The sequence below is a fragment of the Leiobunum rupestre genome, chromosome 6 (genome assembly GCF_980474605.1).
Source record: "Leiobunum rupestre chromosome 6, qqLeiRupe1.1.hap1, whole genome shotgun sequence".
In the NCBI taxonomy this organism is placed as follows: Eukaryota; Metazoa; Arthropoda; class Arachnida; order Opiliones; family Sclerosomatidae; genus Leiobunum; species Leiobunum rupestre.
The window spans coordinates 57,063,905-57,078,006 of record NC_143389.1 but is presented as its reverse complement, the minus strand read 5'-3'; the positions used below and the strand labels follow the sequence as shown (position 1 = coordinate 57,078,006).

At 40.4% G+C, this 14,102-nt stretch overlaps 1 protein-coding gene across 5 annotated transcripts in view; it reads left to right on the top strand.

The window, feature by feature from the left end:
* Position 1: 1 nt before the first annotated feature.
* LOC149942720 (intermembrane lipid transfer protein VPS13A-like) overlaps positions 2 to 14,102 on the top strand; it is a 49,949-nt gene continuing 35,848 nt past the window's right edge. For 4 of the 5 annotated variants that reach the window (XM_090179786.1, XM_090179787.1, XM_090179785.1 and 1 more), the window contains exons 1-18: positions 2 to 146; positions 620 to 805; positions 1,056 to 1,099; positions 1,160 to 1,202; positions 1,423 to 1,617; positions 3,997 to 4,055; positions 4,746 to 4,904; positions 5,927 to 6,019; positions 7,912 to 7,969; positions 9,119 to 9,425; positions 9,490 to 9,634; positions 10,203 to 10,659; positions 11,666 to 11,778; positions 11,846 to 11,986; positions 12,557 to 12,624; positions 12,678 to 12,756; positions 12,828 to 13,033; positions 13,104 to 13,408. In XM_090179786.1, coding sequence (XP_090035912.1) covers positions 709 to 805; positions 1,056 to 1,099; positions 1,160 to 1,202; positions 1,423 to 1,617; positions 3,997 to 4,055; positions 4,746 to 4,904; positions 5,927 to 6,019; positions 7,912 to 7,969; positions 9,119 to 9,425; positions 9,490 to 9,634; positions 10,203 to 10,659; positions 11,666 to 11,778; positions 11,846 to 11,986; positions 12,557 to 12,624; positions 12,678 to 12,756; positions 12,828 to 13,033; positions 13,104 to 13,408 — 2,569 coding nt within the window. In that variant the 5' untranslated portion in view covers positions 2 to 146; positions 620 to 708. The remainder of the gene's footprint in view (positions 147 to 619; positions 806 to 1,055; positions 1,100 to 1,159; positions 1,203 to 1,422; positions 1,618 to 3,996; positions 4,056 to 4,745; positions 4,905 to 5,926; positions 6,020 to 7,911; positions 7,970 to 9,118; positions 9,426 to 9,489; positions 9,635 to 10,202; positions 10,660 to 11,665; positions 11,779 to 11,845; positions 11,987 to 12,556; positions 12,625 to 12,677; positions 12,757 to 12,827; positions 13,034 to 13,103; positions 13,409 to 14,102) is intronic. The other variant, XM_090179788.1, reaches the window with a different exon arrangement.

Here is a 14,102-nt window from a genome sequence, read left to right as displayed (position 1 = left end):
TGTTCGGACTCAGTCGTTTCTCGTGACAGTTCTCTCGGTATGGATCGGCGTAATACGAACGCTGAAAACTTGGCCCCATTCTGGCGTCACGTAGCTAGGGCTATTCCCTATTAAAGGCTTCTTCCGGACCTGAATCTTACTACATGGTGAGGTGGACTACATTCGCAACGCGAGGGGGATACTTAGCTTTTTAATATATATATATATATTTTCTACAAACAACTATGGGTTCTCGGGTTTCTTATCACTATTAAGACGCCCCCTCAATTCGGCGCCGTAGCTTCTCTACGAAAGGCTCAGGTAGATTTCGCGTTTTCCCCTGAGCCTGTTTTCACCCGTATTGAAGTCATACGGGATATATATTAAATCCATTTCAATTTTTATATTAATAATCGAAAACGGAGTCGGTGGATTTTCTTCTCTCGTTTGGGAATATTTAAATAGGAGTACGTTTTTACTATTATTATTTCTTCATTGTATTTAATTTAATACTAAGCCTAGGAGGCTAGGCTGTGAAATATGGAAAGATTACAGGTTTTGGGTTTTATCTTTTTGGCATTTGTTAAAGAGCGCGACTTGAAAATTGTTCCCTCGTCCCATCCCTTTTTTATCGTTCCAGATAAGATGAGATCGATTTGAAGTGGAACTTTGTTATTGCAATTAAATTCGGTTAGATTTAAAGATAGCAATAGAGATTAGTTCGGAAGGATGTTCGAAAACATAGCCGCCTATATTCTTAATAAATATTTGGGAAAATATATACAAGATTTTGACAGCGAAAATTTGAGTATTGGTATATTTAGCGGTAAGTTTATAAAGAAAATTACACCGTAAATTCCTCCCTCCTAGAATTTTTATTTTGAACGCTCGACATTTTGCTTGCTTTCCAATTTTAAACATATTTTTAGCTAGTATTTTTTGACATTTGTTTTGTATCACCACGTTTTTTTATTTGTCAATAAAAATTTTACCCTGATTTTATGCATTGAAATTATTTGTGGCTTTTATCATTTGGAAATTAAAAATTATCGTGTGATAATATTAATTATTACTAGGTACTATACAACTAACGGATCTACAATTGAAAACTGAAGCTTTGGTGAGGTCATTTATTTATAAAACAAATTGTTTATAAATAGAAATAATAAATTTTTCATAGTACGAACTTGATCTACCCATTGAAGTCAAAGCAGGATGTGTCGGTAGGTGTCCTTAGATGACAGATCATTATTAGGATGACGCGTGACGCTGCCTACGTTAACGTAGGCAGCGCGCGTGAACACTAGGACAAAACCACCGAGATCGCGAGAGTTGACGCAAACAAATTGTATTAGGCCTAACGGAGATTTTCAAAGTCGACACTCGCTGTCTCGGCGTTTTTGGCCAACTGAAAGCCAACCTTATCTGGGCATTTTCGCGCAGGCAAAATATCAATCGACATTCCATGGATGAGTCTTTACTCGGACCCAGTTCTGGTTCACGTCGAGGACGTACTTATACTGGCGGGTCCAGTAACGGACCGACCGCAGGACGAAGAGAAAGACAAGCGGCTGATGAGAGCCATCAAGAAGAAGAAGCTGGAGGACATGGAAGACGTGACAGTGGATGAATCTCTAGGTATGGCCCGCTACCCAATCTTAAGTCTCTCTTTATAGTAAATACATTTTACATTAAGTCGAATTAATTAGCCTTTTCAGTTTACATAGAGCCACTTAGTGGCCAACACGTGTGGCTCTTAAACTGCAGAATTTTCGTCTGCTAATCCTAGAAGCAACAATCACAGCCAGCCTTGGAAATAACGGTGGTCAGGTGGTTAAAAACCAGTTTATTAATTGCTCAGACCAGTTTATTTATTCAAAATTTGGGGGGTCATTGGTCACCGTGTCCAGTTTATTAATTCGAAATAATAACAAAAAAAATAGAAGGTGACCAGTTTAATAATTCAAGGTTTCTATCAATTTTGATTCACCGAATTTTTATGTACCGCGACTCCACGTACTACAGCCGCGGCCACACGTCGAGGCTTTATGCAGAGTTCCTTACCAACATAATCTAACTTCTAAACATGTAGTATAGGTTTTTTAGGCTTATAAAATGGCATTAGAACATTTTATAATTATGGGACCAGTTTAATAATTCATAAGCTAGGGGGTCACTGGTCATAAGGACCAGTTTAATAATTAATAATCTAAGGGGTCACTGGTCATAAGGACCAGTTAAAAAAAATACCTTATTTCCAAGGCTGATCACAGCACCCCACAGATGGAGAACGCAACCCGTCAAAAGTCGTGGATTTTGTTATGCACATATTTCATTGGTTAGACGCTTTAGCGCATGCTGCCGTCGGAAGGGGAAAATTCGGAAATTGTCTTCCCCACCGCCCAAAACGTTCAGAGTAAAGACTCGTCCAATGAAATTTGTACACGGCGTTAGCGTGTTTAAATGCTAGCTGCGTTCTCCTTGTGTTTGTTGTTCCTAGGCTGCTTATCAGATGCAAATATAACAGTCTATGAACATCTCACGTTGTCCGCTACGCGTCTCTATGAAAACTGAAAAGACTAATTACTGATAGCATATGTCACATAATTTGTCATAAGTATATCTTAAAAGAATTTTCATTAAAGGGAATATAACCTGCAAAACAACTTTTACGGAAGACCCCTTCAATTTTTAAAATTTCCCTGTACAGTGTCGCCAAACATTTTTAAAGCAAAGGCAAAGCGGCCAGAGATGCAAGCGTTAGTGTTCCTTACCAAATACCTGAGGTTATATTCCCTATAATGAAATTAAGTCACTTCCAGCTCCGTGACGAACCTTTTTCAATAGCACAAGGATTTTAAGAATTTTACATTATTGGGTCCACTTATTGTATGTTCCCTGTGAAACAAGACCTCATTGAACGTTTTTCAATAGAAATGTTTAACAGAGGCACACTTTCAAGCAATTGACCGATTTCAAAATGTTTTTGCGCGCGACACTACCTTTACATCATGAGGTGTAGCAGGCTTATTTACCTGTTTTTATACCCTAACATGGCGGCGTATTTTCACGCGCAAAGTTAATTTTTTTAAGACGTCCCATAATTATAATACAATTCAATAAATCTAGCTAGGAATTTGGAACGTACCATAATTTCACCAGTGTGACATACGCCTTTTTGCAATCATTTTAACAGACCGTACCATATTTTATAATAATTCTGATAGGTCTTACCATATTGTCAATAGTTTTCGAACCCACTAACATTTAGCACTGATGTTCAGCCCAAAAATATTATTAGTCTGCTTTGTTTAATTTATATATTGAAGTCGACAACGGCAATTTTTGGTGGTTTGATCTTTAAAATTAAAATTAACAAACACAACACCCCACACAAGGAGAACGCAACCCGTCAAAAGTCGTGCATTTTCTTGCGTACAGTTTTCATTGGTTAGACGCTTTTGCGCCTGCTGCAGTCGGAAGGGGAAATTTCGTAAATTGTCTCCCTCCCCCCGCCCGTAAAACGTTCAGCGAAAAGGCTCGTCCAATGAAATTTGTACACAATACTGCTCTAGCGTGTTTAAAGGCTAGCTGCGTTCTCATTGTGTTTGTTTCTTCTAGCTTACATAATGCTAGTGAAGTAATTTGACAAAGAATTCAATAATTTTTGAGTTCGTATACCATAATTTCCTCTTTTACATCTGGCAACGCTGAGCGAGACAAACACTCAATTTTAAGAGCCACATCGGCGTTTGAATAAAATTAACGAAATCCCTTTTTGACCAAGTGAGAATGCTCGGAGATGACGTCACCTCCTGCGAGAAGGACCGTCAAAATTTTTAGAAGTGAGAATTCTTAAAATTTTGACGCGCCCCATGACGACGTATTAGACCAAACTATTTAAGATTAATTTCGTTTATTTGAAGACTTATTATTATTTTATGGCGCAAGGCGACACGTCCGATAACAAACAAACAACAACCCCAAGAAACGTAATTCAATTCTTTTTATTTATAGTTGAAAAACCTCGTGGGTTTTTCGAAAACCTGATCGCCACCATTGTCAACAACATTCAAGTACGTGCCTTGTCGACAATAATTAATTCAGGTACCTAAGAATATGGGACTTCAGAGATTCCGAACCCCACGTTCGCATACTTGCGGACTGGCGATTTATGATCCTTTGGGTCCTAGCCTCAATTTTGCTATAAGACTAATTATGCAAAAGGGTTTTTTTATTTGTTTTGCTGCGTTTTGTCATTGAAATAAAATATGAGCTTTCTTCATGACATATGTGAGGATGGTATCAGAAGCTAGTTGCAGAAACCGAGGGGTAAGACACTCTGCGAACTCGGTGTATACTGCCGTACCTTTGACAGTTTTAAATGGAACTCGCGAACTCTTGAAAATATGTACCTTTAACAGTGCTAAATGCACGAACTCGGTGTACAGGTTATCTGAGACCGTCTTACCCCTCGGCAGAAACATTGCCACTAGTGGCGTGACCGAGTTAGAGATTCTTTGAGCACACGAAGCGTGCTTTTCGTTTTAATAACACGCGTGGTCAAGACTACATGTACCAATGGAATAATAATAATAATTATAATCTGCTTAGAGAAACTTTAGCTTGGTCACGCCACTTGCGGCGAAATCTTTTTAGATGTCCATGGCCCCATATTCTTAGAAACCTGAACGCTTTCTTGATATCGCGTATCTCTCGTGTGCCTATTAATTTGACCATCATTCGTCAAATATCTTTTCTTTTAGGTGTCAATTCAGAATGTTCACATTCGTTACGAAGATTCCATCACGAACCCATACGCCCCGTTGGCCTGGGGCATCGCCCTGCAAGCCTTTACGGCGATTACCGTTAACAGCAAATGGAAACCTACCCAAATCGAGAGCGAAGCCAAAAATATTTTCAAAGTTAATATTATTAAAATAGGCGCTTAAATAAAACATCTTCATGGAAAGAAGTAATATTTTCGAGAGCCAGAACCTGCAATATTTCTGTTCTCGGACTAAAAGTGTACTCTTTTTACCCTAAAACGTTTTATTCGCCTGTTCCTGAGATAAGAATTACTCCGCCCCACAAACTATTCGCTTGTTCCAGAGTATTAGGGCTACTCTTTTTACTCCTTCTGGAAAGGAGGAGTCAAGAGAGTAAATCGAATTTTGTCGTCTTCTAGGCAGCCATTTTGGAAAAACTGTTTTTACTCCCGACTCAAACTATTCGCCATTACAGAATCGGAGTAAAATGACGTCATAACCTTACTCTTCTTACCCTACTCTGAAATCCCGGAACAAGCGAAAAGAAACCACCTAATTGACACTTTTTAACTGTACAATATGCAAAAAGCGTTTCCTTTTAACCAGGTAGTTTTTTTTTTACATATTAAGGCTTAGCAGAAACACGACGTCCTGTTTACGGGTGAAAACTTTTCATTATTTCAACCCGCACTATATAAACAGTAACTTTGCAGGTTCCGACCATTGAGTTGGGAATATTAATCTAGAGGTCCAATCAAAACGTCGGATTTCAGTATTTCGCGAAACAAGATTTTAACAAATAAGAATACGGCCGTCTGCTCCCAAAGGACGAGGAAACTTTATCGTGGCGCCGTCTATTTCTCAATGGTTCGTTCAAATAAGACGCGTTTTCCGGCAAAAAGATTTTTTTTTTCAAAAATAATGGATGGCACCACGGGTCATATGATAACGTTTTCACGTCATTTTAGAGGAGACAGCACATTCGTAATTTTCAAAAACTTGTTTCGCGGGGAGCAGATTTGATTGGATCTCTAGATTAATATTCTCAAGTCAATGGTTCCGACTCTCGCAAATATTACTTCTTCGTGATTTCATTGAAGATGTTTTATTTAAGCGCCTATTGGGCTTAGAAAATGACCCGTAATCGAAACTTAAGCCGTCATTTTGTTTTTCGGTAGCTCATCAAATTGGAGTCCTTCTCCGTTTACCTGAACCCGTATTGCAAAACTAATAGCTTAGTTAAATCCTTATTACCCTCGGTACATTGGAAGGTACGAATTCCGCGAATGGAAGCTATTCCTATTTCCATTAAGCGACAATTTTTTTTAAGCTTGCGAGTGGGCTATGGTGAAGCCAAAGGTAAAATAGAACTCTTACCCTAGATTCGAAATCAATTCGCGACCGAAACCTGTCTAGGTGGCGTAACGGCGCTAGCTTCTGCGATGTAGCACCTATGATCTAGCGTCTGCTACAGTATCATTATTTATAAAGTCAAAATTACGAATAACGACGAGAAAAACTAATAGCGTCTGCTTTAGCTGCTAACATAAGTCTATAATAATGTTCTATAAGTTTGTCACTTTGGTGAATATTTTACTGAGAGCTAGTAACGGAGTTACGTCATCGCAAGAAGAAAATCTCCCCCTAGCGAGGCACTGTCAAAGGCTGCGTGTGACGCGTTAGCAAGCGAACGCAAAACAGCGACGAAGCCCATAATGCAGTCTGTCTTGTGAATAGCTCTCAGTAAAACTTTTGCATGTGAAGAATAGGACGTGTCACACCTATGTTACAATTTATACACTTATGCTGTTACCGATCTAGGTTTCTATGGCAAAGCAAAGGGGGCGTAGCGATATGTTTCGGTCGCCAATAGCATTTACCCACTTTCTGGCGGAACTCAGAAAAAATTAGCTCCATACTTACCATGGTAACCAACTATATAGATAGTGCCTTACAGCAAAGATAATTTAAACTCGTACCCTAGATTCGAAATCACTCTCTCGCGCGTTGCCGATAGCGTTTACCCACTTCCCGCTGGAACTCAGAAAAAATTCGCTCCATGGTTTGCGCCTTACCACAACCGATGGAGCCCGATTTTTCTGAGGTCACGTGCCGGAAAAGGGTAAACGCTTCGTAACAAAACCGTCTATGGGAAAGCTCTCAGTATTCGAATCTAGGGTACGAGTTTAAATTATCTTTGCTGACAGCAACCGATGAAGGCTGACGTACTGGAAGTGGGTAATCGCTTTGTTACAAAACCTTCAATCGGAAAGCTGTCTGAATTTGAATCTTTGTACGGATTTCTATCTTAGCTTTGCAGTAGCGACGCTAATGGTGGGCTGAAGTGGGCTTTAGCCCCCCTGCATTTCTGAGAGGGGCCACATATTCATAATTAAGAGGCCACATATTCATAATTAAGAGGCCACATATTTTAATTTATGAAATTTCATTATCTCTAGAAATTGGTTTTATTGCCAAGAAACCTTTTTTCTGGAAAAAATCTTTCCAAATCAATTTGTTTACTCAAAAAGGTAGTAGACCATAAACATATGGATTCGGGAGGAAGGTATCGGAAATTGAGATAAAGTTGAAAAGAAAGGGGCTTATGGGAATTTAGGGAAATATCCCAGGCATGCACGTGTCCCCTCCAGGTCAGATACAAGGTCAGTAGGGGGTCCACAAAACGTGACGAGAGCCGCAACAATAAAACTACCTTGCTCTTCTCGCTTCCTGGAAAATTTGGGTTTTTTCGATTTCACCACTTTTCCGGAATATGGTCAATCCAAGGTTCCCGCTAAGGGCCACAAAATTCTTAGGGGCCACAAAATAATTAGCCCACCTGTGAAAAAACCTTAGCGCCGCTACTGTAGCTTTGTTGAAGCAAACACAATTTTTACAAGGCTGCCATGCATTTGTTGTTCGAATTTATTTATTACTCCCTGAAAATGTATGGCTGCTTTTCAACGACTGGAAAACATGGCTGCCATACATTTTCGATGTTAAATAAACGAATGCAAACCAAACATTCATGGCAACCCCGATAAAATAGCGACTCCTTCAATCACCATAGTGTACTTACAAGCTTCGAGAAACAGTCACTTGAAGGAAATAGTAATAGTCGCCGTTTAAAATAGAGAATTACAGTATTTCTTTTCATTACTAGAATATAATGAAGAAAGGATTGGCGACGTTCAGCGTTGGCAGTGACGAGTTCGAATTCCGTACGGACTTCATTTTCAACTTAAGTCTGTAATATATCTCTTACGAGAGAAGTACCAATCTTGGACTTTAAAATGAAACACGTGCCCTCGCAGGCTCGAGTTATTCAATAGGCCTTTCTCTAAAATAAGCTGCGTTTTACTGAACTTGTATTTATGTAACTTATTCTACACGAAATACGTAGAAGTTTAGTTCAGTTCATGTTTAAAAACAGGGTGCCTCGTCGAATTTACTTTCATGTCCCGGGTTTTTCGTAGTAAAACGTCATCGATACGTCACCCGTGACGCAGCAGCTAGGAGCAACAAACACAAGGAGAACGCAGCTAGCCTTTAAACACGCTAACGAAGGGTTGTGTACGAATTTCATTGGACGAGCGTCACGAGCCTTTACAATGAACGTTTTACGGGCAAGGGGGAAGATAATTTCCGAATTTTCCCCTTCCGACGGCAGCAGGCGCTAAAGCGTCTAGCCAATGAAAAACGTACACAAGAAAATCCCCGACTTTTGACGGGTTGTGTTCTCATTGTGTGGGGTGTTGTGTTTGTTGCTCCAAGGCAGCAGCAACATCAAAACAAGAAGGCGTAAATTTCCCTACAAACAGGGAATGTGTATACAACATCACGTTTGAACATTTACTCCGACTAACGATGTAGTAAAATGTAGAAATTAAATTGCGTAGGGATATTTTTTTATTTTAAAAGCATCTTTTTCCGATGTAAGAGTTTCAGTAAGTCAACATATACTACATTTCACCCTCCATGGAGAAACTATAAAGGAGTCGTGTTGTAAAACAATTTTTACTCCGCACCATAATGATGACTGTCAGGAAAGGGGGTAAACACCGGGCCATTTTTGGTGCGTGAGGATTCAAGCTTTGTTGTCCTCACGAGCCCCTTTCAATATGTCAGTAATTTTCCTATTCTCCCGTTTGCATCATGGTGGTGCATTGAAATTGCTTTTTAGTACGTCTGCTTACGGTTTCACCATGGCTCCGGACGTTATTTATATCCAGAAACGTAATTACTGAAATAAGTGGCAGCCTGCAAAAGTACATATGCCGTATAGAAAGATTGAGATATATTATATGCTTATGTTTTTATGTAGTGGCGATTTGAGATGACATTTGTTGAAATTGGTTTTCACTTTGCAGTGGTCAAGCCAATAACAGCCAAAGCCAAAATGATATTCAACAAATCGTCGGAGGAGAAAGTTCCCAATTTGTTGGTGGACTTTGTTTTGCAGGACGCTGCCCTTCAGATATCTCGCTCTCAGTACTTGAGCATTCTGAGTCTGCGGGATAGCTTCTACGTAATGTCCATTAACGCTCGGTATCGCAAGTACAAGCTGACGGACCAGAAGGTCAACGGCCACGCCAAACAATGGTGGCATTACGCCTATAAAGCCGTCTTAGAAGAGTACATCAGACCCCATTCTTGGGATCGAATCCAAACGCACAGGTAGACGTAGTAAGACAACTATGTCGTAGAAAGAAACGTACTTAGACAATATTTTACTGAACAGAAAAAATCTAACCGTTTACAAGAATTTGTACAAGGAACGTCTGTTACATCCGGCGGATGCGGAAACAAGGATGGACCTGCAGAAGGTTGAGGACAAACTTGACCTGGTCAATATAATCATCGCGAGAGAAGCGGCCAAGAAAGAGGTTGGTCTTCTTTGATTTGCTAACGATTTTGCTTAGCTAGAATCTTAGAATTTGATCTTATGAAATAAGTGTTCATCTACGGCATAAAAATTAAACATGAACCTTCGCAAGCTCCCCGCAGCTTTCTACGGGCTCGTCAAACTGCTGATAAATCACAACTGAAAATCAGGGCCGCGTTAACCTAAGGCCCCAATGTAGCACTTTATTTTTTTCTAAAATAACTGTAAAGAAACGTATCTTTAGAATGCGAGCCCTTCGAAAGTGCGGGACCTAGGCAATTGCCTATATTGCTTAGTCAGTAAGGCGATCAAGGGAAAAATGACCGCGTAACGATATAAAACGTTATAATTTAACTGACAACTATTAGCTATTAAAAAATCATGTTTCCACTTGTAACATTCTAAGAAAGTCAGCGTATATTGTGGTTATGTAGCCCCAGACTAATTTTACTCCCGAAACTTCTGATGAAAAATCCGCGGAAACAACATTAGCAGTAGAGGATGAGATGGAAACTTATCTCGTAAGTGACATCTTGTTTCTGATTGAAGCATTTTACAAACGCTTGCAGTATATCGAAGAAGCGCCGAACAGAATTCAGAAGAAGGTGAAAAGTAACGGATCCTGGTGGGGTTGGGTAGTTGGCTACGGAACTCCCGTTGAGTTGGAGGAAGAATTGGAAGTGGTTGGTGAACAGGAGAAAAGTATTTGGGCCAGATTGAGCGCCGAAGAGAAGCAGAATCTGTACCAGGCTTTGGGTTTCGTCGAAGAAATTCCGGAGGTGGAAAGTAACTCTCAACATATCGCCCACAAGATCAACTTCACTTTAGCCAACTGCACGGCGTCACTCGTCAACGGAGAGCGCGAAATCTTTATCCTGACCCTCACGCAGTTTCTCAGCAGCTTGGAGACGCGTCCGGGAGCCCAAGCTTTCAAGATCTCGGCGCGTACTGAGAGCTTCATCGTGGAGGGTTCGTCGTCCGAGAATGATTTGGTTCCCTTGATCACCGCGGACAATATTATGAGTGGTAGGTTATAAAACGCGCAGTTTCCAAGTCATTTCTACCATGAACATCTAACTGCATTAGGTAGCGGATAAAAAATATAGTAGAGGAATAGCTACTATAGCTTTAGTAAAAGCTTTAAAATGTATCTCGGAGTGCTAAATCCAGGGGTATGCACGAGCTTCTCCTGTTAATATATATATACCAATAGACAAAGCCGTAGTTTTGAAAACACTGTTTTGCGTGTCGTCAAAAGCGTTTACCAACTTCCTACCGGGACTAGATCCATAGTTACAATGGTAACCAACTGAAGATGGTTAATCGCTTCGTAACAAAACAGTCAATCGTAAAGCTCCCTGAATTCGAATCTAGGGTACTATAGGTCTATATTGTCTTTGATCAGACGTGGTAACCTGCCGATCCCGTAGTGATTTTTTGTTGCTAAAGGCTTAACGTTGAAATTTTATTACGTTAACTTTTAATACGTGTCTTTTCGATTGGACAAAAATAAGTGTCTTTTCGATTGAACAAAAATAAGTGTCTTTTCGATTGAACAAAAATAAGTGTCTTTTCGATTGGACAAAAATAAGTGTCTTTTCGATTGAACAAAAATAAGTGTCTTTTCGATTGAACAAAAATAAGTGTCTTTTCGATTGGACAAAAATAAGTGTCTTTTCGATTGGACAAAAAAAAGTGTCTTTTCGATTGGACAAAAAAAAGTGTAAATATTAATATTGCACAACTTTGCTAATACGGTTTAACAAATTGGGTACTTTTACATTGATTTTCCTAAGAATTGCAGCAATTTTCGTGGTTAACGCGCGAAATCCTAGCAACGTTTCTTGCAACGCAAAATGTGTTTTTTTAAGCGTACGTTAGTTTCACCCGTTTCCCATTAGCTTAAAAACGAGCAAAACGTTACCGAAAACCCTTGACTTTTAATTCAGAAAAAGTATTGACGCATTTAGATATTCAAGGTAGAAATTAATACATTCACGAATGGGGTTAATTATTGGAAATTGCGTTGAAGGTTCTCCTCTGACCCATGTCTTCGCCCTGGATTTGGAAAAAAATCCCATCCACGTTAACGCCGATTTTGGGTTGAATATCAACGCCGAACCCATTGAAGTTGTGTACCAAGAGGTACGGACTTAGCTTTAATTATGGTGAATAACTGAATTATACGAGTACCGTTGTTCGCCCGCATTAGCACGCCATATCTCAGTTGCTGGCTTTCTTCGCCGTTCCTAACATGACCGCCTCCGATTTTCAACATATCGCCCTCACGCAAATCCACAACCTGGCCCAAATTAGCCGGGCTGGTCTGGAGTACGCCGTTCAGAAACACCAAGTAAGAATATTTCACAGCTTATAGAGTGGGTGTTTAACTTGTTTTATGGACATATCAGTGCACTCCCGTATAATGAATTGCAGCCCGTTCGTCACAAGCCTAGTCTGCTCCTGGAGTACATAAGGGCGAATATATCAGTGTTAGTATTTTCCATTTGAGTGCTGACGAGCGCCCGAGATTACCTCGATCAACTTTTCATGTTCCATTTCTCGATTTCGACAGATCAACAGCTCGTAGCAATTTTTTTTCGCGTGTTCCGATTTAGCTTGATAATAAAATCGCTGGAATCTTCGAAATATATTCAGTTTCGAGCATTCAAATGGAAAACGCCATTCATCCATCAACCGTTGGTGGCATTTATGATTTTGAGCGTCATCTATTGCATCTTAACATTTTGGGGTACCTCTATAGGTACCGCTAAACAGCATAGTTATAGTTCAGCTCCGACCAGAAACGGACAAACGTGTTACACAAATAAGACCAGCAGTGCACTGGCCTCTCCATAAAAACATAATAATTTATACCCATGAATTAAATATTCTAAATTCGAAGCGTGTTTAATTCTTTTAGACGGTTCATTTGAACGTGGATTTGAAGTCTCCTTATTTTGTGATTCCGGAACACGGTTCTTTTCAGAAGTAAGCCTCGAATTACCTCTACTTTGAATATTTGTAATTGTACATCTTTACAGGGGAGGAAGTGTTCTGGTGTTGGACGCGGGAAGGCTCACCATTAAGAGCGATCTACAACCGAATACGCTAATACCGGACGTAAATATTTGACTTCTTTCGACGCGTTTTTCGAATCTCTTTCTTACTGGAGCATTTCTAACTTTGAGCAGGACGCCACGAAAATGGAGTTGGAAGAAATTCTGTACGACCGTTTCAGCGTAAATCTTTCCGAGATTCAGGTGCTTTTCGCCGATTCCGGAGACGAATGGCGACTGGCGAAACAAACACCCGAGTCGGACATTCATTTAGTGCCCAAAGTTCGGATTCAACTTCTGTATTCCAACAGCATCAGACCCGACTACAAACAATTACCCAGGTAGTACGCTCGCGTCAAAATCCTTCATTCAACGCGTATATTTAAACCTTTACGTTATAACGCATTTCAGGCACAAACTAAACATATCAGTCCCTAGTCTGAAAGTGAGCCTATCCGACCGTCGCTTGAGACTCCTGATGGAGTTCGTACAAAACCTCCCTCTGCCCAACCCTTCCAAACCGGGACTGACGGCTGCTTTAGACGAAGTTGACGGAAGAGAGTCGATCGTCGTCCCTGCGGAGCTTCCGGATGCCAAAGAACTGCAACTCGAACCTACTCTCGAGCAATTAAAACGGATTCGAAACCTCTCTACCTTCTTGACGCCTTTTAAAGTTCCCCCGACTGAGCATACTGTCTCCACCAGTTCCATGATGGGTAATTTGCTTTTTTCGAGCTATCTCGATGATAAAATTAGGTCAGTGGCGGATTAACCAAGAGGCCCTACAAACTTCGTTGACCCTTAAAACAATTATCGACCTGATTATGAAGTTCACTTAAAACCCTCGAGCGAACTGGGCGCTGTGTGTAACTTCCGGGGTAACGATTACGATGAATCTCCTTTTCCAACGAATTATTGCTTGAGGCCAAAGCTTATTGAAAATAAAACTCTTTCATAATGAAACTGACACCTTAGACGAAATATTGATACATTATTGAATTGGAACATAAAATTGACAATTATCTTCTGAAATTTTAGAACATAAACACGTTTTTACCGGTATTTATCGCCACCAACGTAACTTGGTAGTCCTTGCAAACTAAGAGATTTTGTTCTCGGCAGGCCCGGACTGGCCCGGGTGGCTAACCGGCAATCGCCGGTCAGATCGGGGCCAACTCAAATTGGGGGCCAAAGAGGAAGAATTTGGCATTAATGGGCCAACATGATTTCATAGCCTGTGGGCCAACTACTAGCCAGTTCGGCCCTGGTTCTCAGTCGTTGAACGATATGTAGTGTTTCACCTAAGTATAAACCTAGGTGTCCGGATCTTGCTAAAACGAGGCTAGAGCGAGGTCAGCTGGGGTCCTAATAAAGGTTCAAGCCTACGGGTCCGGGTGTTAGCTAATCCGC